The 27,463-nt window shown below is 56.8% G+C and overlaps 1 protein-coding gene across 2 annotated transcripts; it reads right to left on the bottom strand.

The window, feature by feature from the left end:
* Positions 1-827: 827 nt before the first annotated feature.
* PRRX2 (paired related homeobox 2) lies at positions 828-27,082 on the bottom strand. 2 transcript variants are annotated; one of them, XM_063174652.1, is made up of 4 exons: positions 26,839-27,082; positions 4,325-4,509; positions 3,960-4,138; positions 828-3,407 (listed from the first exon to the last, which is right to left on the bottom strand). In XM_063174652.1, exons 1-4 carry the CDS (start codon positions 27,080-27,082, stop codon positions 3,272-3,274), a joined length of 744 nt encoding a protein of 247 aa, XP_063030722.1. In that variant the 3' UTR covers positions 828-3,271. The 2 variants fall into 2 exon arrangements, with proteins under 2 accessions (XP_063030722.1, XP_063030723.1); XM_063174653.1 differs by lacking the exon at positions 26,839-27,082 and having other exon boundaries at positions 828-3,389; positions 4,325-4,741.
* Between the last annotated feature and the right edge of the window lie 381 nt (positions 27,083-27,463).

Genomic DNA, 27,463 nt, shown 5'->3' with positions numbered 1-27,463 from the left:
TCTGGGTGCAGGGGACAGGGCTGTGGTCCCCTGGCTGTGTGGGGGGATTGGGGAGGGCCTGGGAGGGAGGAGGTGACAGAGACATCCTGACAGTGACACCATGTGGGCTGGCCTGCATGGAGGCTGCTGTGATGAAGGCAAATAAAGGAAACAAGGGGAACCCAGGTGTCCCTTCTCCTCCCAGCTCCTGAAGTCAGCAGGGCAGCAGATTTCTGCACAGGCAGTTGAGTCCCTGCCACGTTGCACCAACACCCCCCCACCATTAACTTTCTCTCCCTCTCTGAACTCACCAGAGCATTGATCTCCACAGTATCTTGGGGCAATGGATTTCAGGCTTTATTCAGCAGTGAGGACACTTTCTGCCTTGCTCTCTGATCCTTTCCTAGCAATTCCTGTCACTTGACTCACTGCCTTTCAGTCTGAGCACGTGCTGGGCAGTTTCCCTGGGCACATCTTCACCCCTCTCCACTTTGCATTAAATCCATTAAATCTGCTGCCTGATAGCTCAGCACTGGGAGCTTCTGGAGCCCTGTTTAACTTTGGCTGCCTCAACTATTTGGTATCACCTTTGCCTGACCACTGATTCCTCTTGCTCTGGGTGCTCAGTGCCTGCTCTGCACCTGTGGGCTCCCTGGAAAGTGCTCTACAATCTGATGGTTTATTTCTACCCTTTGGTTTCTTTCAGCTCAATTTCTGTGCAGAATCTGACCCTCCTTGCTGCCTCTTAATTCAATTTCTGCCCAGGCTGCTTGTCCAGGCCAGGTGGGGAAACCACAGAGGCTGGTGATGGAAGACTCGGGTCCCTATCACATGCACTGACACGTCTCTACTCAGTAAAATATTTATTCCTCCATTATTTCACAAGAGTTGTTTTTACAAAAACCTTACAAAAATTTCCAAAACACAGACATGCAGAAGAAAAAAAAAAAAAAAAAACCAAATCCACCATGGATCTTGTTACAAGTAATTGAAATGTACAAATAGAAAGGGCGAGAGAGAGCTTAGATTACAATAATCCCTCGGTCCGGCTACCCCTCCATGGGTGCAATTTGTATCTCTTCTTGGTGAGTTCAGCATTGACTGACAAGCTGTGATAAGCTGCCAAAAGCACAGCAAAGGAGGGGCCCTAAGATTAGGAGCAAATGTTTTCAAATATATATATACATATAGATATTTAGTGAAGAAATATTTATTCCCTGCTTTTTTTAGGTTTACAGAAACAGCATCTGCAAACTATTAAATGGGTTTATTTTCATTAATGTTCTCAAAGAGGCAGCGACATTTATATCCCTGTGGTTTCATCTTGTGTAAGTGAAAAAAGAGCCCTGTGCTTTCCATGGGAATGGGACCCCCCTGGCCCCCTCCTCCTGCCCCAGTGGTGTTTCTCAGGGTGGATGGTTTCATCCACAGTGGATCCCTCTTCCCCCTGGCTTGGCAGGTCCCTGTGCAGTGTGGGGAGCTGGCATGGCCCATGGGAGGGATACCAGCCCTGGAAATACAGATGGGGGCAGAGGGTGGGTGTTTAGGGTGGCACTGGAGGAGGTGGGCAGGGTCAGGCAGGCTGTGCCCTGTCCCTGCCTGCCAGGCTTGAGGAGGAGAACGAAGCTGTTCCCAGCTGTGGAGCAGAGAAGGCAGGGGCTAGAGGCAGGATGGAGGGGCTGGTTCACCCCCAGGCACAGGAGGTGGCTCTCCCATCAGGTGAGTCCCCGCATGGTGGCATTGTCTGGGGTGCAGCTGATGGCCCTGGTGTCACAGCCATGGGTCCCACATGCAGCTGCGGTGACAGCCCAGTGGGAATGGGAGAGGATGCTCCATTCTGGGGACTCAGGTGGGCACTTTGCAGCTGTGGCACTTTCAGCCTCGGCGTCACCAGCCAGAGGATGTTTACCTGGAGGAGGCACCTCAGCAATTGCTGTATTTGTGCTCAGATCCATTGCTGCAGCCCCCAAACCAACCCCTTCCAGGGAAGCAGGGCTGTGTCTTCTCTGCCCAGGCCAATCCTCTGAGCTGGTGGTGTCCCCATGCTTGGCTGGAGGCTCTTTCCAGTGGCTGAGGAAAGGGTGCTGTGGTTTCCTGTGGGCTTTGTCCACAGGGACACCCCACACCTCCAGCACCCCAGCTGTGGGACGGGGAAGGTGGAGGCTGCATCTCCACAGCTCAGCCCCGTGGCTCGGGGCCAGGCTGCCCACCCCGCGTCCATCCCCTGCACGCCCCACCTTGGAACCTCATTAGGCTGCACAGCGGGGTGGGATGAGGGGGGAAACCATTTCCTCTCTGCAAAACCAAGAAAGGCTCCCCCCATGGAGCCGCCGGCCCCGGAGCCCCCAGCACATCTGCGGAGCTGCCGACGGGGAGGCTGTGCCTCCGGAAGGCGAAGCCTTCGTTGGCACGAAGCGCTGGGAGCCGCCTACTCAGCTGAAACCCAACAGCTTTTTCCAATTTGCTCATTCCCTGGGACTGTTCAATGACCTGGGGCTCCACGGAATCGCTGGCAAATCCACCGAGGCAGGGCAGCGGTGCCTGCTGGGGGATTGGCGGCGCATCCCCGGCTCACGGGAGAGCTCACAGGCTCCAGGAGGGTCTGTTGAGGTGCTGCAGCTCTGTTTGCCCCTCTAGGAAGGGGCAGAGCCCGATGCCATCAGCATAGACAGCTCATAAATGCAGGAAGCACAGTGCAGAGGGCTGGCCGTGGCATGGGCGAGCCATCAGCTTCCCAAAGCCCCAAACTTTGGGAAGTCCCAAACCCCACACTGTGGCCGGGGTTGCACAAAGAAATGAACACATGGATCGGCTTTGGCACACGCAGTTGAGCGCCACAAGTCACAGCCTGGTGGAAAGGGGGGCCCGTGATCCTCCCACAGTGTCCCTGCGGGAGGAGAAGACCCAATAACTCTTTGGCTCTCTGGGCAAGATACCCAAATTGGTCAAATCCAATAGTCCAAGATCCTTCCATGTTTGGAAGCAAATTCTTGTTCCCTTGGCAAGTCTGTTTGTCCTCGAAGAGCGTGTGGGGGGTATGTGTGTATATATAGCCGTTATTATAAGGGTGTGCGGAAAAGCAAGTTTCTAACCAAGTTCGCTCCATATGTGGCTATAATTATGTGCCACTTCGGCCTGGGACTGACTCTACCTTCAGAAGGGAAGGGAAGAGGAGAGAAGACGCTGAGACATTGGATGAGTGGCACGTGTGTTGGGCAGGATTTGTCCTGGGCCTGGCACGGGAGCTCCACGCTGTGTCCTGGAGGAGGCCACGGGATGGGCTTTGCCCTGCTCAGTTCACGGTGGGCACCTGGTTCTGGTGGAGGCTGAACTCCTTGGCCTTGAGGCGCAGGCTGGCGATGCTGTTGGCCATGTTCACCCCCTGGGCGGGCGTTGCGGTCCCGCTGGAGCTGTAGGAGGGCACAGTGCTGTGGGAGGGAGCGGGGAGCAATGAGGAATGGCCCATGGAGAAGACCCCATGCCCTCTGTGGTCCTGCTGGCTTCCCAGGCCAGGCTGGCTGCTCCCTGTTGGAGATCTCTCACAAGAACAGCCAAGGTTCAGCGTTTTTATGGACTTGGATGGATGTGGGAACCCCTCAAACTATGCACCAGGAGGCCCTGCTTTGTGCTTTTGGATGTGATGGCTGAACATGAACAGCTGGGAACCAGAAGGGACCCATGCCACCTCCTGTGCCGAGATGTGGGAAGGGTCAGCACGAGGCCAAGCAAATCCCTTGTGAGGACCAGGGCGCCTGCTCCAGCCCCAAAATGCAAGGAGGCAGAGAAGCTGCTCAGCGTTGGGCAATGGATGCTCAGACAGCTTAAATGATCCCAAAGCCAAGTCAGACAAGCTCCTTTCGGCCTCATAAAACTCCCCAGATCCCCAGCAGTGGCACGGGGCTGCATTCCTGGGGCAGTGGGGCTGTCTCCAGGCAGCCTTGCCCTGTGGCCACCCCAGCTCCTCCAGAGCCTCCACCTACCTGTACGGGGAGGTGCTGGTCCACGAGAGATACTCAGGGGTCAGTGCAGTGGGTCGTGGCGCCATGGGCTGCTCGATGGCTGCCTCCTGGCTGTAGGATTTGAGCAGGGATGCCGATCTGTTGGCCAGCATCGCCCTCTCGTTACGGCGGAACTTGGCCCTCCGGTTCTGAAACCACACCTGTGATGGGGAAAGGTGGAAAGGTGGGAAGGTGGTCAGAGGGGACCCAGTGCACTCAGGGATGTTCCAACCATCTGTCCTGTGGGTCATGGTGATGTGCAGGATGAAACAAGGGAGGGGACAGTCCCTGCTCCTGCCTGGGGCGAGGCAGAGGTGCTGTTTTCTCCCACACAAACCTGTGCTCACCTGGACTCTGGCCTCGCTGAGGTTGACCCTTCTGGCCAGCTCCTCCCTCACGAAGGCGTCGGGGTAGTGCGTCCTCTCAAAGACCCTCTCCAGAGCCTGCAGCTGGCTGCTGTTGAAGGTGGTGCGGTTCCTCCTCTGCTTCTTCTTCCTCTTGGCTGCCCCGCAGCTTGGGCTCAGGCTCTCACCTGTGGGGAAAGAGCAGAAGCCACATGAGAGCCAGACCCAGTGAGACCCCCTGACCCAGCCAAGCCCAAGCCCTCCTGGGGATCTGCAGTGTCCTGCTCTGGGCCAGCCTTGCTTCCTCCAGGGTGGGGATATGTGCAACCCTGTGATGTCCATGATAATCAAAACATGTTTTGGGACCTGCTGGAGCTTAGGGTTAACCCCACAATTCATCAAGGCCTGTGGTGGTTTCACATCTGGCTAAACCATGATTTTGAATACCAGTCGTAGTGTATTCTGGGGCTGCACTTGATCCAATGTGGAGCTCAGCTCTCACTAAGACTTCAAGTCAAGCTTTCATGAATGGTGATGAAAATCCAGCACCAAAACACCCCCAAGGTGTGGCTCTCAGCTCCCACCTCCAGCACCCCCAAGGCCCCAGCTGTGGCACGTCCCCAAGGTGACACAGGAGCCAAAGCATCTGCTCTTGCAGCCCTGCTCCTCAGAGCTCGGGGCGAGCGGCACCGCGTCTCGCAGGGCTCAGCCTCCGCAGTGTTTATTTCTGGCTTTGCTGCCTCATGGAAACATGAAGCTGAGGGTGTAGTCTGGTTTCTCAGTATTGATCTTGGGCTGTCAGCCAGGCTGAGATTAATCTCCTCTTTGTCACTAATATCATAAGGTTTGGGCAATTTCGTGAAGGCTTTTTCCGAGACACCCAGTCAGCCCCTGCAAAGGCTCCGTGGGGAGCACGACTCGCTGTCGTTCTCCCTGGTGGAGGTACTGGCTAATGGCTCTTTCTGTTCATAAAGCATCTGGATCCAATCTGTACCTACTGGTGGGAAAGCATTCTGGAATTATTTGAAATGTTAATAATTTTATGACATTCTGATTCATGGCGGGGGTATGCTGGGGCTTTCTGCTCTGTATCGTTGCAGAGGCCAGGGTGGCAGAACTCACCACTCCCTGAGTATGCTCACAAATTAAATACTTGCTAATAATATTAATTGTGATACTTATTTAATAAGACCAGCATTTTCAGATAATGCTTGAGCAACAAACAAAATCTACTGGAAAGGGTATTAACTCTGCTGTTTCAAGACACCATCAAGCTGTTGAGCTGGAGGAAACTTCCAAGATCTTTAAGGCCAGAAAAACCTTCTTACACCTTAACTCTGAATAATTCAAGCCATGAAACGTCCAATAGCAAGTTTTTCATCAAGTCCCTAAGACTCCTATATTCCCAACTACACCATTCTCCCAAGGGCTCTCTGCAGCCACTGCCATTTCTCTGGGTCATTAATTGTGCTGTAGGTGCAACTTGGCCTTGGTTGACCATCAACAATCTGTGACCTTGTATTTTGGACATGGCCTTCTTGGTTGGGTGAAGACACGATGGACAGTGCCTGAAATATGAGTGGGTTTGAGACCCTTTCCCCAGCCACGACACCATGAGCTGCCCTTCACCATCAATCGTGTCTCACAAATAAAATTCTCAGAATTCCCTCCAGCACTTCCTCCTGCAGCTTCAAATGTTCTGCCAGTCTCTGCTTTCCAGTTGCCCCTTTTAGTTAAACTCCTTTTTTGGTCCTGTTTTCCTCCAGCGAGCTAACGAGCCGCTGGATTAAAATACATGAAGTCCAGCCATGGTTGTCCCTGAGTTTTCTGGGAGCTTGGGACTGAAATGGGAACCATCAGGCTGGGAAAGAGCTGCAGGATGTAACAGGGTGAGAGGTTTCCTTGTGGGTTTATGACCATGCCACAGGGCTTCTGGGGAAATGGTACATCAGGGTTTGGTTCAAAATAGTCACAAGGGCACCCACTGCCCCTCACCAAACTGAGAGTGATTTCAACAGAACCCTGGGAAATGTATAAATAAAATTTATAATCCCCCTTTGGCTTCATCCTCAATTTAAACCTGGCTACAGGACTTTTCCGTAGTGTTGATTTCCCTTGCCCACTCTAATTTGGCTGTAAGAAAGGAGGAGGAGGAGGAGGAAAGTTTTTTGAAATTAGCTCTCAATCCAGTTCCGTAGGATCTGGCCATGTTTCTGGCTGGTCTTTATCTCCCCAAACCCACAGAAGGAAGAGCTGAACAGCCACAGGAGACAAGTGGTGCTGAGTGCTTCCCATACGGGGCTGGCAGTAATGCTGGGGTCGAGGTTTGGATGGAGCTGGATCAGGATGTGTCCGAGCACCAGCAGTTCCTGGGTTTTTGGAGACCTGCAAACCCTGGGCTGGTTTGGGGGCATTTTGTTCAGCCCCTATTGCTGCTTTTAATGGAGGGACCTTCCACACCTTTTCCAGGGCATCTCTCCATGGCAGAGGCAGCTCCACACATGGAGTTCCTGCCTGGATCCTCTGCTCTGCCCAGGGATGAGCCTTGGTAATGGATCAGCATCTTTTCCTCATTAGCTCAGGCATTGCAGGCCTGTGGGACCAGGCAGATCCACCCTAATTGCTGGTGGTGAGTGTCTGACAGGTTTGCAGGGTACAGTGAGGCTGGATCTCCTCCATCAGAGATGCTTTAATAACCCCAAATCAGCTTCCCAAAAATGAGCATGGCTCAATTCTCTGTGGCATCAGAGGAGGAATGGGAAGGGGGGTGAGTTGGATCCTCTGAAGACATCCTGTCCTCTCACTGCCATCAGGGGCACTTGGATTTAACCAGACCTGCTGACACCTTGATGGAGGAATTGGAAACCAGTTCCCAGCCCAATGGGGCTCCCAGGAATAAGAGTTTGTAATTGCACAAAGTTAAAACCAGCTTCCCACCATCACTGTTCTGTGCCAAAGCAGTGCTTGGGGAGGCTGTGGAGAAAGCCAAACCCTTGCCTTTGTCAAGCATAATCTGGGGGTTCATTTGGGCTGAAGGGACCAGTTTGGTTGGCCAGCCCTGAGGTCAGAGGGGCTCCTGAGCCTCCCCCCCAGCCCCTTCCCTATATTTATCTTCCACTGATTACAATTTCCGCTGAAAGGAAAAGAAATGCAGGGAAAGGGGGAAAACAGGGGGGGATAACGTTACTGAGTAACGAAAGATGACATGAGGGGGAGGATGGGGAGAGGGAGGCACGGGGGGCTTTGCACAGAGCAGGATGGGCCCAGTGTGCATCACAAAAAAGCCTTAAATTGCCTCAAACTGTTAGGAAAGACAAGAGACTTTTCACCTGTGATGTGAATGCGTTTTGGGGTGCTGGATGTGGCTGGGTCACCTCCAGCCTCCTCTCTGGGCTGTCCTGCCTCAGGCAGTGCTGCCTGAGAGCTGCAGACAGCCTGGGGACAGCTCTGTGCCCCACAGACGCCATGGGGTGATGGGAGCCACCCCAAAACCCTGTGGGAGCACCAGTGCCGGCAAGCCTGGACTGTGCCACAAGGAGAACTTGGGAGCAAAGGCAGCACCAGCCCTGGGTCAGAGCTGTGATGGTTCAGCTGGGCACCAACCAAGCCCCTTCTCCCCCTCTTGCCTTTGCCATCTGTGCTTCCATTAGTTTCCCACAGGAAGGAGTTGGTGGGTCTCAGCCTTGGTGCTGTGCTTGCCCTCAAACTCCCACAGCGCTGTAAAGAGGTGATTTTCACTGGATTTCCACCAAGGCTTTGGGTTTGACTAAGAGCTCCATTAGTGCACAGTAAACGGGCTCAGAGCAGCTGTGATCCAGATCAACCAGCACCCACAGCCCGAGCAGCTCTGCCCAGGCTGAGGATCCTCCTTTGGGATGTCTCTCAGGGATGGGCTGTACTGCCAGCCATGCTCAGTCTCCCCTCTGGACACCCAGTTTGGGGGATTTATTTCCAAAATACTCATCCAGAGCGAGGTGTTTGCCCAGCAGCACCCCTGCTGCCCCAGCCTGTCTCTTCCCCAGGGATGCTGCAAACTCCACTCCCCATCAGCACCACCACATCTGGGACAAGTTTTCCTGACTCCAACTCCACCACTTGGCTTTGGGGTACAAACACCCCCATTTTTCAGGTCAGAAGGCAGCAAGTTCAACCCCCTCATGCAAAAAAAGCCCAGGCTACATCTCCTCCAACGTGTTTCATTTTCCACTGCACCGCAGCCCCCACGGCCCTGAAACGTTTTCTGTCATTAAATTATTTCACACGTTCCATTTATTTGGAGCAGTTTGCCAAAGACCCTTTAAGCTTTAAATTTTTCACACCCCCCCAAGCCAAAATGATCAAATCTGCTGTACCATTTACTTCCCTACTACGCCTGGAATGGCATTTTTTTCCTCCTTTTTTTTCTTCTTGGGTATAATTTAAGGGTTGAAATAGCCTGGAGGGAATTAGCTGTAAATTCTTCCTAAGACAAATAAATTCAGCCCTCTAAGTTTCTACGTTTTTCAAACTGTTGAGAGACATTTTGGGTTTGTTTTACTTGAAATAATGATCGTGGCATATCTGACCCTCAGGCTGCGGCCGGCTCTAGCCAAATAAATAGCTTTTATTAATTAAGGTTTATCCTTAACAAATAAAACCCCAATTTGATCTCGGCCGGCTGAATTAGCAAAAATAAACAACGGGTTCTCTGGGCACTTGATGTGGATTTAACAAATTAACGCTGGGCCTTCATCAGGGAAGCTGCAGGGTGGTGGAGGTCTTTTACAGCCAAGAAATCCTTTGGAAAAACAATGTCTTTCGTTTCTCCCATGGTCTCTCTCGGTAAACATGTGCACTCCCTTCATCCCCTCGCACTCGGGGGAGCGAGGAGAGCTCCGGCCACGACGTCTGCCAGAGCCTCATGTGCAATTGTTTAACTTCTCCTCTAAATCACGGGGAGGGAGCGCTTCCCCTCGGGCTGCAGAGAGCTGGGCTTTGGGGATTGCCCCTCCGTGGGGTGTGCCCTCTCCAGCTCTGCTCTGCTCCACAGCATTCGCTGAGACACCCGAAGCCAAGGTGGGATTTGGGGGTGCCTGGGCTGCCAGGTGTAGGGGACCCCTCTTTCCAGCAGCCAATTCCAACTCTACCCTGCCTTGGGATGCAGTTGAGAACAGCCTGGGAGCCCAGAGGGGTTTTATCGTGGCTTTGCAGGGAGGAGGGACAGCAGGAGGGATGCTCCACAGGCCAAAGGGAAGCTGAGCACTTGTCCCTGCTCATGGGCACAGGAAGGACAGGGCTTGTGGCAGTAGGGATGGTGGGAGATGCCTACACCCCAACAGCTCTTTAATCTCCCCAAATCACCTGGGAAAGCTTGGGGGGCTGAGGAGCAGCCAGGAACCTGCCCCTCCACATGTGCTGAGTCACCCAGGTATGGCTCCTTTCCTGCACCCACCCATGAGCCCGGCCTGGGTGCACAGGAGCAGCACAGCACCAGCCTGGGGGCAAAACCACACCGGTGAAACTCCCATTTCCTGCATAGTTTCACCCCATGTTCTGCATAGTTTCACCCCATGTTCTATATAGTTTCACCCCATGTTCTGCATAGTTTCACCCCATGTTCTGCATAGTTTCACCCCATTTTCTGCATAGTTTCGCCCCAGTACCCAGGGGAGAAGCTTTTGGGGCCACCAACCCCTGCCCTCAGGATGCCAGCCCCAGCTTTACTTGGCAGGATGCTGTGAGGTCCAAACCCATCCTGGGAACAGCCATGGATACGGGGAACAAGGGCTGTCAGCCCCTCCCCAGGCTCCCACCTCCTCATCCTCAGCCTCCCTGTCCCCCTCCAGCCCAGCCCAGCCTCACAAAGACCCCAGAAATGCTGAATTCTCTGGGGAAAGGTTGAAGCTGGGGGGGTCCAAATGTGCTGAGTCCGATGGAAACTTCCCCGGCTCAAGTGGCGAACATGAAAAATTTAAGAGAGGGGCAAGTCCCAGCTACTGGAGAAACATTACAGCGAAATGTTTCCGAGGATGTTTCACCTCATTAATTGTGAAAAAACTGAAACGCTGACACGTTTTTACAGGCTGCCAGTTTTGCTGGGGGAAAAGTGTCTCTGCTAAAAAGGAGCAGCAAAAGCCTGGACCAAGAAAGAGGCCAAGGCTGTCCCGGGGGGGCCTTAGCCTGTGCTCACTGACAGGCAGCAGCAGCAGCCCGTTTTATGGTTATAGAGCTGCCTCTGCACCAGCCAGAAACCACCCAGCACCACAGCTTTCCACCCCCAGCTACACAGACACACCATTTTTGGGAAGATCCTACCAAGCAGTGCTGCAGCCCCAGGGATGCTCCATGCACAGCCTGCACCCCCAGAACTCAGGAGGTTTTCCCCTTGCAACCCTGAATGGTGTGTGGTGTCTGAGCACCCATCACAGCACATCCAGAACAAGCCAGGATGGTCCTGGCTGAGCCAGCAGCATCCCTGCATCCCAGAGGGGATGTGTCCAGCCTGGGGATGTGTCCAGCCCCTGCTGGTAACCCAGTGGCGGCACTGAATCCTTTTTCAGCTCATTATTAGTGCAGCAAAAGCATTGGGAACATGATGCTTAGATAGATGCTGGGAAAAGAAAGATTATGAAAAGGGAGATCCCCATGTCACGAGACACTGCTTCCCTCAGGGATGGCTCCAGCCCAGAATGAGGCACCAAATTCACTGCTGGGAGCTGTGAGGGGGTTCAGAGCTGGCTCTGGTGCCAGGGCAGCCAAGCTGCAAAACCCAGGTGCACAAGAGGGGGAAGATCAGGAAGCAACAGTGAGGAAGGAGAGGGAAGATGATGAAAAGAAGGAATAAGGGAAGCAGATGCTGGAGACTCCAGGTGAGGAACCAACCAGCCAAGTCTTGTGCTGTGATTTAGAGAGGATGCCCTGGAAGTTGAAAGCTGCTGAAATCCACAGGGCTGCAGGCAAAGCCTGAGTGCTCAGGAGTCCCTGAACATTCCCAGCACCTCCCACCATGCCAGAGGCTCCTGCACAGCCCAGCACGGGCTCACCCAGCTGAGGCCAGGCCCCAGGAATGGCGTTTTGGCACGGCCAGCTCCTGCGTCAGCGGAAGCATTTAATGAATTAATTGCAGCCACATTCCCTGAAGGAGGAGGCAGGGCTGGTGGGATGCTGTCAGGCCTCAGGAAGGGGCTGGGGAACATCTTTGGCCACAAAGCTCTGGTGGGAGTAAGAGTAGGCTGAGCAGCACAAGAAATTCCTGGACTTAGGAATAGTCCAGAATCTGGGAGAGCCGGTGCCACCACCCATCCTTTACCTGGGCTGGGAACTGCCTGTGACGGAGTTTGGGGAAGGTGACAGGGACACATCACCAGCTCGGGGTGCAGCCCAGCAGCCCACAGAGCCTGGCAGCCCCAGCACCCCCTGACAGCCCCAGGAACAGCTCCAGAGACAAAGCCAAGAGCTGCGGCAGCGCCGTGCCCAGCGCGGCTCCGGCTGTGCTTCCCCACCCGCCGGCTCCTGCACCCCGGCACCTGGAGCAGGGCCATTGTGGGGCCGTTTTGGGGCCCTTTTGGGGCCGTTCTGGGGCCATTGAGGCCCGCAGGGCTCAGACTGCCCGGCTGTGCCCCGGTGGTGGCACCGGCCCAGGGCAGCCAGCCCCGAGTGCCAGCGCATCCCCGGGCTCGGTGCTCTACAAGGGAAATAAATGTTCCCTCCCAGGGCTGTGGGGACCCAGCCTGGCTCGGGGCTTTCGGGAGCTGCCAGCAGCATCCCGGGGTTCACAGGAGCCCGACACAATGGGCTGTCCCGGCTCCAGAGCCACCGCTGCCTCCATTGTGTCAGCGCTGCGAGGGGAGGGAGCTGCGGGGCAGCTGAGCTGGGGCAAAGCTGCTCCACAACGAGCGCCCAAATTCCCCTCGAAAAATGTCACAGTGAGGGGGAAAGGCTCCTGGAATGTCCACTGTCTGCATGGATTTGCTGGGTACAGTGGCTTTGAGAGGGCAGGATCTGGCAGGGTCTGGCATCTTCTCTGCTTATGGCAGGGGAAGGTGCAGCTCAAAGGGGTTCACACCACACTGAGGTCTCTCTTTTCTTAATTGGGGATGGGGTCACACAGAGCCTCCAAAAACTCATCCACAGTGGTGCCAGTCTGGGTGTCCCCTGGAAATGCCAGAGAGGGAGAGGGGAGGCAGGACAGGAATCGGGATGGGCGCTCCTGCCTTCCTGCAGGGATGCTCCGAGAGGCTGTGTCAGACCAAAGGGCTCCTCGGGAGATGTTTGTGGCTGCAGGGCTGGGGGGAGCAGGAGCCAAAGCCCTCCCAGCACAGCCAAGTGGTGGGTTTGACCGATCCCATCCAAGTTCCGAGCAGCACCGACCAACGGGGGAGCAGGAATTTCCATTTTGTTCTCCTGTGAATTTGCCAGCCCCCACGGTGGAGGCCCAGGCACCAACAAAAGGCTCTGGCTCTCCCCCAGGCAGCACCAGCCAGGAGCCTTCCCGGCAAGGAGACACTCACTGCTTTCATCTGCCAGCCAGGAGCCCTTCCTGGGGTGGGATGAGAGCAGGGCTGGGGCTCTCCTGCTCCTCACACCCCTGGGATGCTCCTGGGGATGCTACCCTTCGGGGGTGCAGCCTCCCCACTTTGCCGTGGTGGCTCAGAAATGTGTGAATCTGTGGCTCAGGGAAACAGCCAGCCCAGAGCCTGTGGCCAAAATGATGGGATTTGGGTCAGCCCCAGGCACACAGAGAGGGCTCTGGGCAGAGGGAGCAGCCTCGGTGGCTCCCCACAGGCTCTGGAGAGAGGGACAGAGGGACAGAGCCACGGTGGCTCCCCACAGGGATGCTGGCACAGATTCTGGACCCTGCTGCCCTTCATCAGAGCTGGGCACAGCAGATGCTGCTTCCCTTCCCATCCTGCAGACCTTCCAGGCACCATTTGGTGCATCCACCATGCAGCCACAGAGGTGCCAGCATCGCTCACATGCTAACAAGTTACCTGGTTTCCCAGCAGGGCACAGACGTGTAATTAATTAACACTAATGAGACTTGCGCAAGCACTGGCCTAGGATAGCATTGCCTTGCAAAGCACCACCAAAATCCTGGATTTAACAGCAAAGTGAGTTTTCCTGGGGGCTGGGAAGGGGATGGGGAGTGCCTCAGGCCATCACGGTGTTGAGAGCTCCCTGGGACTTTTGCTCAGTGTTTGAAAAATAAAACTAAATCAGCCGGGGCTGCATAGCAGGAACGTTGTGTGCAGGGCTGGCTCCCAGCCAGGGACCCCTGGCATGGTGATCCCAGCCTTCCTCTCCTCCCCAGCCCCCCCAAAAAGGTGGTTTTTTGAAATTTAATAGGCAAAAAGCCCAAGCAAGGCAGCCCCAGTGGCATCTGGCACTGAAACCCAACACCAGCCCCACGAGGTTCAAGCAGAGACCCCCTTGCATCAGGGTCACTGCCAAGGGGGGAAGGAGGCAGGAAGGGACAGGGGGAATGATGACAATTCCCATGCTGTCCCCTCCTGCTGCCCACTGCCACTGCCCCAATCCCTTTTCTTTTTTTGGGGCCAAAAGGGGTGTTTGTCACACCCAGGCCAGCACTGAGCACCCATTGGATCAGTGAGCAGCAGCACCTGCTGAGAGCCCCCAGCTGTGGCACCAATGTGTCTGGCTGGGTGTGGGGTGGGTGTGAGCCCCCCTGGGAGCCCATCCCAGCCCCGGGAGCCCATCCCAGCCCCGGGAGCCCATCCCAGCCCCTGAGAGCCCATCCCAGCCCCGGGAGCCCATCCCAGCCCCTGAGAGCCCATCCCAGCCCCTGGGAGCCCATCCCAGCCCCTGGGAGCCCATCCCAGCCCCTGAGAGCCCATCCCAGCCCCTGGGAGCCCATCCCAGCCCCGGGAGCCCATCCCAGCCCCTGGGAGCCCATCCCAGCCCCGGGAGCCCATCCCAGCCCCGGGAGCCCATCCCAGCCCTGGGAGCCCATCCCAGCCCCCGGGAGCCCATCCCAGCCCCCGGGAGCCCATCCCAGCCCCGGGAGCCCATCCCAGCCCTGAGAGCCCATCCCAGCCCCTGAGAGCCCATCCCAGCCCCTGGGAGCCCATCCCAGCCCCCGGGAGCCCATCCCAGCCCCTGAGAGCCCATCCCAGCCCCTGAGAGCCCATCCCAGCCCCTGGGAGCCCATCCCAGCCCCGGGAGCCCATCCCAGCCCCGGGAGCCCATCCCAGCCCCGGGAGCCCATCCCAGCCCCCGGGAGCCCATCCCAGCCCCGGGAGCCCATCCCAGCCCCAGGAGCCCATCCCAGCCCCGGGAGCCCATCCCAGCCCTGCTCCAGGGTCCCTGCACGCACAGACGTCCCTGCAGCCCCTGCCAGCAGCAGCACCGCTGTCCTCGGGTCTGGTTTGCATTTGAGGTCGGTGGCCTCTCGCCAAATTTATTGTAAAACATTCATTTTAATAAGTGGCTCGTATTTTTTTTTTTTTTTTTTTTTTTTTAACCCAGCCTGGTTAACTGTTTCCAGGTTACAGCAGAACCTTGCACGGTGAGGATGGCAGGGATGGCAGGGATGGGGACAGTGGGGACAGGATCACAGTCAGGACACATGGGGATGACAAGATGTGGACAGGAACATCAGGCTCCTGCTCCTACAAAGGTCAGCAGAGCTGGAATCCCACCCTCATCCCTCCAAGCCTTCATCCCCTCCAGCTCCCCATGGAGACCCTCCTGCCACCCTGGGCACCCTGGCACTCTCATACAGAACTAAAACTTACAGCCCAAGGGGTAACTGGGTCGTGTCAAACATGCTGAAGGCTTCCAGAAGTGAACACTGCCTGGTAGTTTAGTTTCAACATTTGTTTTAAGTTTTATAAACCTCTAATACTAATAGAAATGCTTGAGTGTCTTTTAATTTAAATGAAAACAGTTTTTTTGTAAATTTAAAAATTCCCCTGAGGTATTTACAACCCCCAAATTACAGCCATGTGGCCAGCCCAGATGAGAAAGTGAATTTGGTGAGGAAGGAGCGTGGCAGCTGCCCCAGCCCAGCCCTGGAGTGGCTGTCCCCTTGTCACCTGTGTCCCCTGCACAGACTCTGCTTCACTCGAGGGACATGGGATCCATGGGTTCACCAGCCCCACGAGCTGTCAGCCACAGCTGTCCCCAGCAGGATGGCATCTGTCTGTCTTTCCTGCCGTCCTTCTGTCCTTCCATTTTTGGCTCTGGGGACAGGAGCTGCCCATGACCATCCCGTGCCCTGCTCAGCTGTGCTGCTGCAGGACAGTGCCTGGGGTCCCCCGTGTGCTCCCCTGCACCACCACTGCCACTGCCACCCCCAGGGCACCCTGACAGCCCTGGCAGTGTCCTGTGGGCATCCTGGGGTGCAACACAACCCCCACACCTGGCAATGCCCTGCAGGACCTGGGGTACAGCGTGACTCCCCTGAATGGCTCAGAGCCACATGCCACCCCCTGCAATGGCCTGAACAGTTTGGGGTGCTGTGGAACCCCAGCACACACACCTGGCATTGCCCCGAGCAGTTTGGGGTGCTGTGGAACCCCAGCACACACACCTGGCATTGCCCTGAACAGTTTGGGGCACTGTGTAACATCACCACACACCCCTGGCATTGCCCTGAACAGTTTGGGGTGCTGTGGAACCCCAGCACACACACCTGGCATTGCCCTGAACAGTTTGGGGTGCTGTGGAACATCACCACACACCCCTGGCATTGCCCTGAACAGTTCGGGGTGCTGTGGAACCCCAGCACAGACACATGTACAGTTTGGGGTGCTGTGGAACATCACCACATAGCCCTGGCATTGCCCTGAACAGTTTGGGGTGCAGCACAGTCCCCACCCCAGCCATGCCCTGCATGACCTGGCACAATGCTGACCCCCTGCCCATCGTGGGGTGCAGAGCAGCCCCTCCAAACACCCACTGCAGTGTCCTGAGCAGCCCCAGGCTCGCACAGATCCCCCTGGATGCCCTGCCTAGCCTGGGGTGCCGTTCCCATCCCGGGGGTGCCATTCCCAGCCCAGGGTGCCGTTCCCATTTCTGGGTGCTGTTCCCATCCCAGGGTGCCATTCCCATCCTGAGGGCGCTGTTCCCATCCCGGGGGTTCCATTCCCATCCCGGGGTTCCATTCCCATCCCGGGGTTCCATTCCCATCCCGGGGTTCCATTCCCATCCTGGGGGTTCCATTCCCATCCCGGGGTTCCATTCCCATCCCGGGGTTCCGTTCCCATCCTGGGGGTTCCATTCCCATCCCTGGGTTCCGTTCCCATCCCTGGGTGCCATTCCCATCCCGGGGTTCCATTCCCATCCTGGGGGTTCCATTCCCATCCCTGGGTGCCGTTCCCATCCCGGGGTTCCATTCCCATCCCAGGATTCCATTCCCATCCTGGGGGTTCCATTCCCATCCCTGGGTGCCATTCCCATCCCGGGGTTCCATTCCCATCCCAGGATTCCATTCCCATCCTGGGGGTTCCATTCCCATCCCTGGGTGCCGTTCCCATCCTGGGGGTTCCGTTCCCATCCCTGGGTGCTGTTCCCATCCCGGGCTCGCCCAGCCCCCCGGGCCCCTCGGTTCCGGTGCCAGCGCTGCCCCGGGGGGCTGCGGAGCCCGCGGGAGCCCCGGGCGGTGCCCCCTCCCCACATGTGCCCCGCTGCCATGTGCTCCCCGCCGCTCCCCCGGCTCCCCTGCCATGTGCACTCCAGTTTCCTTGCGTGTGAAGCCTGCAGCCTCTCGGATTCAGTGGCTGGAAAGGATGGCGCCTCTCCACATCTGGTTCAATGCGCGAGCCTGGCGCCTGGCTTAGCCACAGTCTCCATTCAGAGACACACAGACTTTAATAGACTCATACAATTCTTCCTGATCTATCACTGCAGCCGCAGCTGAAAAGCTGCTTTATTATATGCGCTCAAAGGGGGATGAGGAGGGAAGGGGAGGGGGCCGGCGGCTGGCGCTGCCGCTCTCTGAAGGCTCCCAGGGACCTGAGCTGTCCCCCCCAGCCCTGCCCAGCCTCCCAGGGGCTGCTTTCCCCCCAAACCCGCGGCACCGCAGCCTCATTATCCCTCCTGCTCAATTAACACCCTCCGAGCCGCCGCTCGCACCCGCACCGCGCACGGCCGGGGCTGCAGGGACGAGGTGGCAAAGGGGACCCCAATGTCCCCAGGATGTCCCCAGGATGGCCCCAGGATGGCTTCACAACCCCACGAGCTGCAGCAATTCCCCCAATTCCTGCAATATCAGTTCCCCCGTGAGGAGCTGCCCCGGGATGTCCCCGCGGGTCCCGTACCGGGGCCGGCTCTGCCGGGACACCGAGGGCACGGAGGGGCTGCCGAGGGATGCTGGGCACGGACACGGCGTTTGTCAGCCGTGGGAAGGCTGGAAAACACCGCCCGCGGTCATGCGTCCCTCGGGCAAAGGCAAACATCGGGAATGCCTCGAGGGCGAGGGGAGGAATTTCTGTGTTAGTTCTCGGAAATTTAGAAAAACAAGCAGTTTGCTAGTTTTGGGGCAGTCCTGGTCAACAGGCATCGGAAAAACGCCTTGAAACCTCAAATCAGCCCTTTCTCCCCAAAACTTTGCTGTTCCCATCCTGCCTGACCATTCTGGGCATCACCAAGGCTGGGCAGGGGGTGCTGCCTCTGCCCACCACACTCCCACTCTGCTCCAAATTGCTTTTTCCAGCCAGGAAAAGCCTGATCTGCATTAAGCCTGGTCTAAATCCCTGCTCAGCCCAGCCACAACCCACTGCCCAGCATTTTAAAGGATGCTCTGCCCCAGCTCCCTGGCTCAGGGATTCCATCCTGGAACGATAACTCCATCCAGCTTCTGCTCGTGCTGCAGGGAGGGAATGGGGTGCCAGCGTGGGGACACCAACCCCAAAGCACCCAGACCCCATCCTGCTTCAAACTCATCCCCTCAGCTCAAGGATTTCTCAGCTTTGGGGAGAGAATTCCCCCAGGCTGGAGAAACCAGCCCTGGGTGAGGGGGATCAGCCTGGCAGGGAGGAGGGCTCCTGACACACAGCCTCAGAGCCCCAAATCATTTCATCAGCCTCCCAGCTACACACACACGCCCAGGCTCTCTTAAAATGCTGATTCGTTGAAATTCACCCATCTTGGCTGCACAGAGTCGAAATTTCATATTTTTCCTGTGAATCAGCCCCATTCCCTGAAATAACAGCCCAGAAGAGAGGGGAAATAGTGTTACACTGAGCTGTTGCTGCTCGAGCGAGACACAACAGCCCAGGGGGGGGCACAGGCAAGGTGTCCCTGCACCCCAGCACCCTCCTGGGCTGGGCATGGCTGTGCCAGGGGTGTCTGAGCTGCTGCTGGGGACTAAAGCTCATCAGTGGGTGCTGCCAGGGCAGTGGGGCAAAGCTTTGTTTGTCTCAACTGTTTGAAACACTACACTAAAAACTCCAATTTTTATATGTAAAATAATGAGGAGTAACACTGAACTTTGGGGGATCACTTTTTCGCTAGGCACGAGTCATGAAAGTAAAACAAAAATCTATGGTCAAAGAACTAAGGATTTCTAATTCTTGAGATTTAGATGCTGCTCTAAGGAGTTTTTTGGACTAAATGTTCTAATTGAAGGGAGGACTGTTTCTATTGTCAATTCTACTTGGTTTACTATTAGATTGTTTTTTGACTAAAGGCAACTCTTTCACTGGCACACTAACTAAACAGGTTGAAAAAGGCTTTTCTGGTTCTGAATTAGACAAACACATAGTATCGGATCTGGCAGCTTTGGCTAAGGTCACTCAAACAATTGTTTTCGGTGTCCCCACAGCATGCAGGACCCCTCCAGTGTCCCCACAATATGCAGGACCCCTCCAGTGTCCCCACAGCACGCAGAACCCCTCCAGTGTCCCCTCTGGACACTGCCAGGCCGTGATTGTCCCCGCTAGAAAAGATTTCAGCAGGAGCATCCCCCACAGCAATGCCTGCCAAATCCCAGCTCGCTGGGGGTGCTGAGCACAGAAACATCCCAGCAATGAGGAGTCGGGGAGAAATGTGATTTTCCTGGCCCAGCCAAGGCTGCTCCAGCTCTTGGGCTCCCCCAGCCAGAGGGTTCCCATCTCCCCAGGTCCCGAGTTTGGGATTTTTCCCTTTTACCCTCTAGCACAGGACATGTGGGGAGCCCCCAGAGCCCTGCAGGGCTGCAGGAACGTGCTGGGATGTGTTTGCTGTGCCCTGGGGAGGGCTCAGCTTGGGCAGGTCAATTCCTGGGGCCCCTCTGCAGCCCAGAGCCCCCTGAGCTGGGGCAAGCCCGGAGCACAGGCGGGAGTGCTCAGCTCATCCTGGGGCAAATCTTCCCCAAATCAGAGCCCTGGTGTCAGTAAGAGCCTGAGAGCAGCCAGGGCACAGGGAAGAGCAGGATGGTGACCCAGTGTCACCATGGGAGGAGCAGGAGGGGGTGTGGATGTCACTGGTGTGTGTCACCCTGCAGGGCTGGGGCACAGGGAAGCACAGAGGGTGGAATCAGGGTGAACCCCAGGCCAGGAGCTCTGTGAGACCTGGGGTCTCTCCCAGCTGTGCCCCCAGCCCTGCCTGTGCCTGGCAGTGAATTTTGCTGCTCTGGCTGGTTCTGCAGGGTGCTGACCCCATTCAGCCCCTTGTCCTATGCCTGTGCCATGGGAAAGCAGCACTCCCACCCCACAGCAGTTTCTGGGTAGAGGAGACCTGAGGAATCCCTTTCCTCTTGTCCAGGGCAGGGACCATGTGCAGGACAAGAACCACAGTCAGGGAGGGGAAGCCTGGCTGCAGAACAGTGCAGGGCTGTCCCCTGTCCCCTGCATCAGCCTGGGGTGTACAGCACAGATCCTTCCCCACAGCCCCTCTTCCCTGGCTGGGATATGCTGGGCTCCCTGTGAGTGGATGGAAACTCTGGGTGAGCTGGGACCTGTCAGGGTCTCCATCCATCCACCATCCATCCATCCATCCATCCATCCATCCATCCATCCATCCATCCACCATCCATCCCTCATCCATCCATCCATCCATCCATCCACCCATCATCCATCCATCCATCATCCATCCATCCATCCATCCATCCATCCCTCATCCATCCATCCATCCATCCATCCATCCATCCATCCATCATCCATCCATCCATCCTTCATCCATCCATCCATCCATCCATCCATCCATCCATCCATCCATCATCCATCCATCCATCCCTCATCCATCCATCCATCCATCCATCCATCCATCCATCATCCATCCATCCATCCATCCCTCATCCATCCATCCATCCATCATCCATCCATCCATCCATCCATCCATCCATCCATCCATCCATCCCTCATCCATCCATCCATCCATCATCCATCCATCCATCCATCATCCATCCATCCATCCATCCATCCATCCATCCATCCATCCATCCATCCATCATCCATCCATCCATCCCTCATCCATCCATCCATCCATCCACCCATCATCCATCCATCCATCATCCATCCATCCATCCATCCATCCATCCATCCATCCATCCATCCCTCATCCATCCATCCATCCATCCATCCATCCATCCATCCATCCATCCATCCACCCATCATCCATCCATCCATCATCCATCCATCCATCCATCCATCCATCCATCATCCATCCATCCATCCCTCATCCATCCATCATCCATCCATCCATCCATCCATCCATCCATCCATCCATCCATCCATCCATCCACCATCCATCGATCCATCCATCATCCATCCATCCATCCATCATCCATCCATCCATCCCCCATCCATCCATCATCCATCCATCCATCCATCCATCCATCCATCCATCCATCCATCCATCCATCCATCCATCATCCATCCATCCATCCCTCATCCATCCATCATCCATCCATCCATCCATCCATCCATCCATCATCCATCCATCCATCCATCCATCATCCATCCATCATCCATCCATCCATCATCCATCCATCCATCATCCATCCATCATCCATCCATCCATCCCTCATCCATCCATCCATCCATCCATCCATCCATCCATCCATCCATCCATCCATCATCCATCCATCATCCATCCATCCATCATCCATCCATCCATCCATCCATCCATCCATCCATCCATCCATCCATCATCCATCCCTCATCCATCCATCCATCCATCCATCCATCCATCCATCCATCCCTCATCCATCCATCCATCCATCCATCCATCCATCCATCCATCCATCCATCCATCCTTCATCCATCCATCATCCATCCATCATCCATCCATCCATCATCCATCCATCCATCCCTCATCCATCCATCCATCATCCATCCATCCATCCCTCATCCATCCATCCATCCATCCATCGATCCATCCATCCATCCATCCATCCCTTATCCATCCATCCCCCATCCATCCATCCATCCATCCATCCATCCATCCATCCATCCATCCTTCATCCATCCATCATCCATCCATCCATCCATCATCCATCCATCATCCATCCATCCATCCATCCATCCATCCATCCATCCATCCATCCTTCATCCATCCATCCATCCATCCATCCATCCATCCATCCATCCCTCATCCATCCATCCATCCATCCATCCATCCATCCATCCATCCATCCATCCATCATCCATCCATCATCCATCCATCCCTCATCCATCCATCCATCCATCCATCCATCCATCCATCCATCATCCATCCATCATCCATCCATCCATCATCCATCCATCCATCCATCCATCCATCCATCCATCCATCCATCCATCCATCATCCATCCATCCATCCATCATCCATCTATCCATCATCCATCCATCCATCCATCCATCCATCCATCCATCCATCCATCCATCCATCATCCATCCTTCCATCCATCCATCCATCCATCCATCCATCCATCCATCCATCCATCCATCCATCCATCCCCCATCCATCCATCCATCCATCCATCCATCCATCCATCCATCCATCCATCCATCCATCCCTCATCCATCCATCCATCCATCCATCCATCCATCCATCCATCCATCCATCCATCCATCCATCATCCATCCATCCCCCATCCATCCATCCATCCATCCATCCATCCATCCATCCATCCATCCATCCATCCATCCATCCATCCATCCATCCATCCATCCAGTATCCCAACCCCATCCCATGTGCCATGGCCAGCACGGTGGTGCCACCCTGAGCAGCAGGGACCTCTCTTGGAGCTGAGTCACATCTATCAGACAATTCCCAAAGGCTCCTCCCCGCCACAAGGGCTGTGTTGGGGTCCCTACACACTCCTGTCCCTGGTGTGGCATTCAGAAACCAGGGAAAGCCTCCCAGCAAAGCCTCCCAGCCTGGAGGGTGCCCAGCAGTTTGGGGCTGTGGAAAGCAGGTGGGTGCTGGAGAGAGAGGTCTGGTGTGTCTGGGGTTAGGGGGGCTCAGCTGTGTCCCTGTGCCCATGGCCCATCTCACTGGGCACAGGGGATCAGCCAGGGGTCAATGGCGCTGGGTTTAGTGTGCCTGAGCCACCTCTGCGCACAGACGTCCCAAAAGGCACAGATCCCCAAAGGCACAGATCTCCAAAGGCACAGATCCCCAAAGGCACAGATCCCCAAAGGCACAGATCCCCAAAGGCACAGCCCCAAAGGCACATCCCAAAGGCACAGATCCCCAAAGGCACAGATTCCCAAAGGCACAATCCCAAAGGCACATTCCCAAAAGGCACATTCCCAAAGGCACATCCCAGAGGCACAGATCCCCAAAGGCACATCCCAAAGGCACAGATCTCCAAAGGCACATCCCAAAGGCACAGATCTCCAAAGGCACATCCCAAAGGCACAATCCCGAAAGCACAGCCCCAAAGGCACATCCCAAAGGCACATCCCCAAAAGCACAGATCCCCAAAGGCACATCCTGGCCCTGGGGTTACAGAGCTGCCTCCTGCCAGCCCAGCCACAGAGGCCAAGGTGTCCCCAAGCTGTGCCCACGGCTGACGGGGTCAAGCAGCATTTAGGAAGGGAGAGCAGCACAGCCAAACCTCATCCTGGGAGCCAGGGCCAGCACAGTCCTGGGACTGGGACACCACAGGGACATCAGGCTCTGCCTCAAGGAAGGTGCTCAAGCCTTGGGAGGAGTTTGGGGCTACCTGGGGCAATCAGCCACCACTTTAACTCCAGCACCAAGTCCCCTTTCCCCTCTGATACCAGGTCCCTGTCCCTCCCTGCCTCTCCTCTCCCTTTCCAGCTGCTCTGGTTTACATAATTAAAGCCAATTTGTTCTAACAACATCTTAATGCCCTCTGCCCCTTTGGGTGCTGCTTCTCCTCTCCCCTCCTGCATCCCTGTTCTGCCCAGCATCCTCACAGCCCAGAACAGGCCAGAGGGTCCCAGGGGATGAGGAAGGGGCTCCAGGCACTGTTCTGAAAACGGGATGTCCAGGGGCCACCACACCTCCCCATCCCACTGCCAGGTCCCAGGGGCTGTAGCCAAATAAATGGCCAATGCATGCCAAAAAATCCCCTTGGAGGGGCCACAGCTCATCTGGGACAGAAGTGACTCTTTCTGAGCGTTCAGCCCCAAAGCGGTGCCGGAGCCAGTGCACGACTCCCTCTCCCATCCCCAGGCGGCACCAAAAGTGAGTTCATTGTTTGAAAAGCCATCAGTCAAGGCTTGCTGGCTAAAATTACCCTCCTGCTTTATCATCTTGAGAACATTAAGGGCTGTTGTTAACAGATGTTTCGCGTTACACATTATTTGTTAGTCTAATGAAAGGAGGTGAACAAGCTTTCAAGACCTCAGAAGTCGTGCCGAAGGTTTTCCATGGGAGGCTGTTGCACCACTCCAGGGGAGAATGAAGATGAAGATGAGGGTGTGAATGAGCTCTCACCACCCCGTTGACTTCTCCTTGCTCTTGCCTGGCTTGCGGGATTTCTGATTTTTGGGTGTCACAGGAGCAATGTGTTGCACAGATATTTGTATTCACCGTCGCAGGAGGATGCTCTGGGTACACTCAGTGGCCAAGGCAGGGGCTGAGCAGCCCAGAGGGAGCTGGGCCTGGATTTGGTCCCCAAAAGCCTCCAAAGTGCCAGGGGAAGGGATGCCAGCCCTGCAAGGGGCTGCTGGAGGGGAGCTGTGCCAAGGGCCCCGGACATGGGGCTGTCTCCAGGGCTGAATCCCCTTCTGCAGAGAATAAATCCCTGCCCTGAGCTTCTCTGGGAATGGAACCCTCTCACTGCAGCTTCCCTGGGGAAGGAGAGGGTGTTTGGGGGGTCTCAGCCTGCTGGGCACAGCCTGGGGCTGCCTGAAGCATCCTTGTCCCAGCTCTGCCAGTGCAGCCCCCAGTGACCCCGGCCTGGTGCAGGGTCCCACAGCCGCAGAGCACCTTCAGGGGTCCCACAGCCTCACAGCAGCTCCAGGGGTCCCATAGCCTCACAGCACCTTCAGGGGTCCCACAGCCTCACAGCACCTTCAGGGGTCCCACAGCTTCAGCTTCAGGGGTCCCACAGCCTCTCAGCAGCTTCAGGGGTCCCACAGCAGCTCCAGGGGTCCCACAGCCTCACAGAGGGTTCAGGGCTGCTCTTCCTCCACCCCAGCAGCACAAAGCCCCCGAGGGCTCCTGGCTGGAGCTCAGAGCCACATCCTGCAGAGATGCACGGGCAGTTGTGTTCATAACAAACCCACTGCCAGCAGCTGTGGGGCTCCAAACCCGCCTCTGGCAGGAAAACCCCACGATGGTGAAGAGGAAGAGGAGAGCAAACGCCAAGGGGCTGTTTTATTTCAGGATGCCAATAGAAGGTAAGGTTACCAGCAGAAGTTCCTTTGCTGTCATGGCAGATCTGGAGCAAAAGGCTGATGCTCTCAAAGGCAGCACATCTGCCTGGCATTTCAGGTCTCTCCACCTCAATTTAGGCGATTGCATCCCAGTTAAGGCAGTGGCAGCAGGGTAAGGGTCTCAAAGTTCCAGCTTTGCGTGCACACAGGGTCTTGTCTCTGTCTCCTTGCTCTCTTCTTGCCCATTGCTCTCAACTCCTGGGTATTTTTTGACATCAGAGCTGCTGCTCAGCCTTGTCAGAGCATCCCAGGTGCTGATGGTGCCTCCATCCATGCCAGCTTGCCAGAACAGGTGCTAACGGGAAATATCCCACATGGGCCAGCACTGCTGGGCTCTGCAAACCCTTTGGGGTGAAGAACAGGCTTGTGGTGACCGTGCAGCCTCTCTCTCTGATTTTGGCATCACCCTGGGTCCACGCTGGGTTCTCTGGGTGCATCAGGAGCCCAGCAGGGCAGTTGTGTCCCTGCTGCTTTGCAAACAGCCCTGTGAGACTGCTGAGGGCTGGGTTTCCCCAAGCTGTGAATATCCCATCCCACATGGAACAGTGTCCTCCTACAGCCCCACAGGCGGGAGAAACCCTCCCCACAGCCCCACAGCACTGCCGAAAGTACACACAAAACCCAAGGGAAAGGGAGGGAGGGTGGAAAATAACACTGAAAACACCAGATACCATCCCAAAAAGCAGCGCCCAGCCCTCAGCAGTGTGATCGGAGGCAGGCTGGGGGCTCGGCGGGGCTGCTCCATGGAGGGAGGAGGGTGTGCAGGGAATGAGGGCTGGAGAAAGGTGCTCCAGACCCGCACGCAGTGTAGGAGCCACGGGAAGGACACCGGGGGCATTGAAGGGACCGACGGGCTGAGCCCTCGGCAGGGCTGTCAGCACCCAGGGCTGTGGGAAACGAGCCTGGGGTAGCACAGCCCAGCCGGGACAGCTCTGGGGAGTGTCACCCGGGCTCTGCCTCCCCAGTGTCACCGCTGTGTCCCGCGGGGACACCCGGCCTCGGGGGGCTCCGGGGGCCGTCGGCTGCCCCGGCACTGAGGCTTTGCCACAGGAATGGGGCGAACCCTGCTCACCCCAGGAGCGGAGCGGGGATGCGCGGGAGCGGCGCGGAGGGACGCGAGCGGGATTGTCCCGTTAGAAACGCGCCGCCGGCCGGGACCGAGCGCCATGAAACCGCGGCTCTGTCCCCTCACGTCTCCCGGCTCGGCCCCGCTCTCCTGGCCCAGCCCCGGCTCTGTCCCCGCTGATGCCGGGGCCGCGCAGCTGCCGGGACGGGACCCTCAGTGTCCCGGTCCCTGCTGTGTCCCGGTGCCCGCAGTGGCCCGGAAACCGAGACCGGGAGCCCCGGGGGACGTGGGGACCCCGCAGGCCGCGCAGCCCCGGCTCGGAGCGACTTCCCGGGAGCGCCCCGGACCCGACACCTCCGGTGCCGGCCAGGAGGCGGCCGGTGCGGGGTCCCTGTGGCCCTGCGGGGTCCCTGTGTCCCCTGTCCCGGGTTCGGGGTCCCTCTCTCACGGTGCGGGGTCCCTGTGCCCCCTGTCCCGGGTTCGGGGTCCCTCTCTCACGGTGCGGGGTCCCTGTGTCCCCTTTGCCCGGGTGCGGGGTGCCTCTCCCGCAGCCGTCGGGGGGTCCCCACCTCGCCGCTCGCCTCCCACCCCTCTGGGGGGGACACCGACCCCCTTTGTCCGGGGTGCCCGGACAGGGGGACACGGCGGGGACCCCCCATCCCCAGGCTGCCCACCCCGGCCCGGCGGGACTCACCGTCCTGGGGCGCTGCCTCGCTGCCGCTGCTGCCTCCCGACGGCTCCGGGATGGCCTTGGCGCCACCGGCGGGCGGGGGACCGGCCGCGGGGGTCCCGTTCATACCGGCCGCCACCTCCTCCAGGTCCAGGAGGTGGCTCACGCTGAAGTTTTTCCGGCTCTGAGCGTTTTCGGGCGGCTCCGGGCCGCGCACGGCGCCGGGGGCGAACGGCTTGTCCATGGCAAAGGCTGGCGCCGAGTCCATGGCTCCCACCCCCAGCCCGCAGCCCAGCCCGAGGTGCCGGGCCGCTCCCCGGCCCCCTTCCCCTTCCCCACCCACCCCCCCGCCAAAAAAAAAAAAAAAAAAAAAAAAAAAAAAAAAAAAGGAGAAAAAAATTAAAATAATTATAAATTTTTTTTAAATAAGGGGAAAAAAAAAATCACGGCTGCCCTGAGTCCGGCTCCCTCCCCAGCCCCTGTTCCGCCTTGTGCTGACGTCTGGGGAAAAAACCACGCTCCCAGCCCAAACTTTCTTCCCCTGCTCTTTGCTCTGGAGCTGTTCAAACAAACGCCCCTGCTCTGATGCTCTGAGCCGAGCGGGGCGGCCCCTCAACCCCCCCGGCCCTGCGAGCTGCCCCCCTGCCAG

The sequence above is a fragment of the Melospiza melodia genome, chromosome 22, assembly GCF_035770615.1.
Source record: "Melospiza melodia melodia isolate bMelMel2 chromosome 22, bMelMel2.pri, whole genome shotgun sequence".
In the NCBI taxonomy this organism is placed as follows: Eukaryota; Metazoa; Chordata; class Aves; order Passeriformes; family Passerellidae; genus Melospiza; species Melospiza melodia.
Note: the sequence above shows the minus strand (reverse complement) of the source record. Positions and strands in the feature narration are given on the sequence as shown.

What these genes read in the sequence shown, in the direction of transcription:
- PRRX2 (XM_063174652.1), bottom strand. Translation starts at nt 27,082, where the DNA reads ATGGACTCGGCGCCAGCCTTTGCCATGGACAAGCCGTTCGCCCCCGGC. An exon ending in CGAGGCAGCGCCCCAGGACG is followed by an intron (nt 4,510 to 26,838) that starts GTGAGTCCCGCC and finishes CTTTCCCCACAG; the next exon opens with GTGAGAGCCTGAGCCCAAGC. An exon ending in TCAGCGAGGCCAGAGTCCAG is followed by an intron (nt 4,139 to 4,324) that starts GTGAGCACAGGT and finishes TCCCCATCACAG; the next exon opens with GTGTGGTTTCAGAACCGGAG.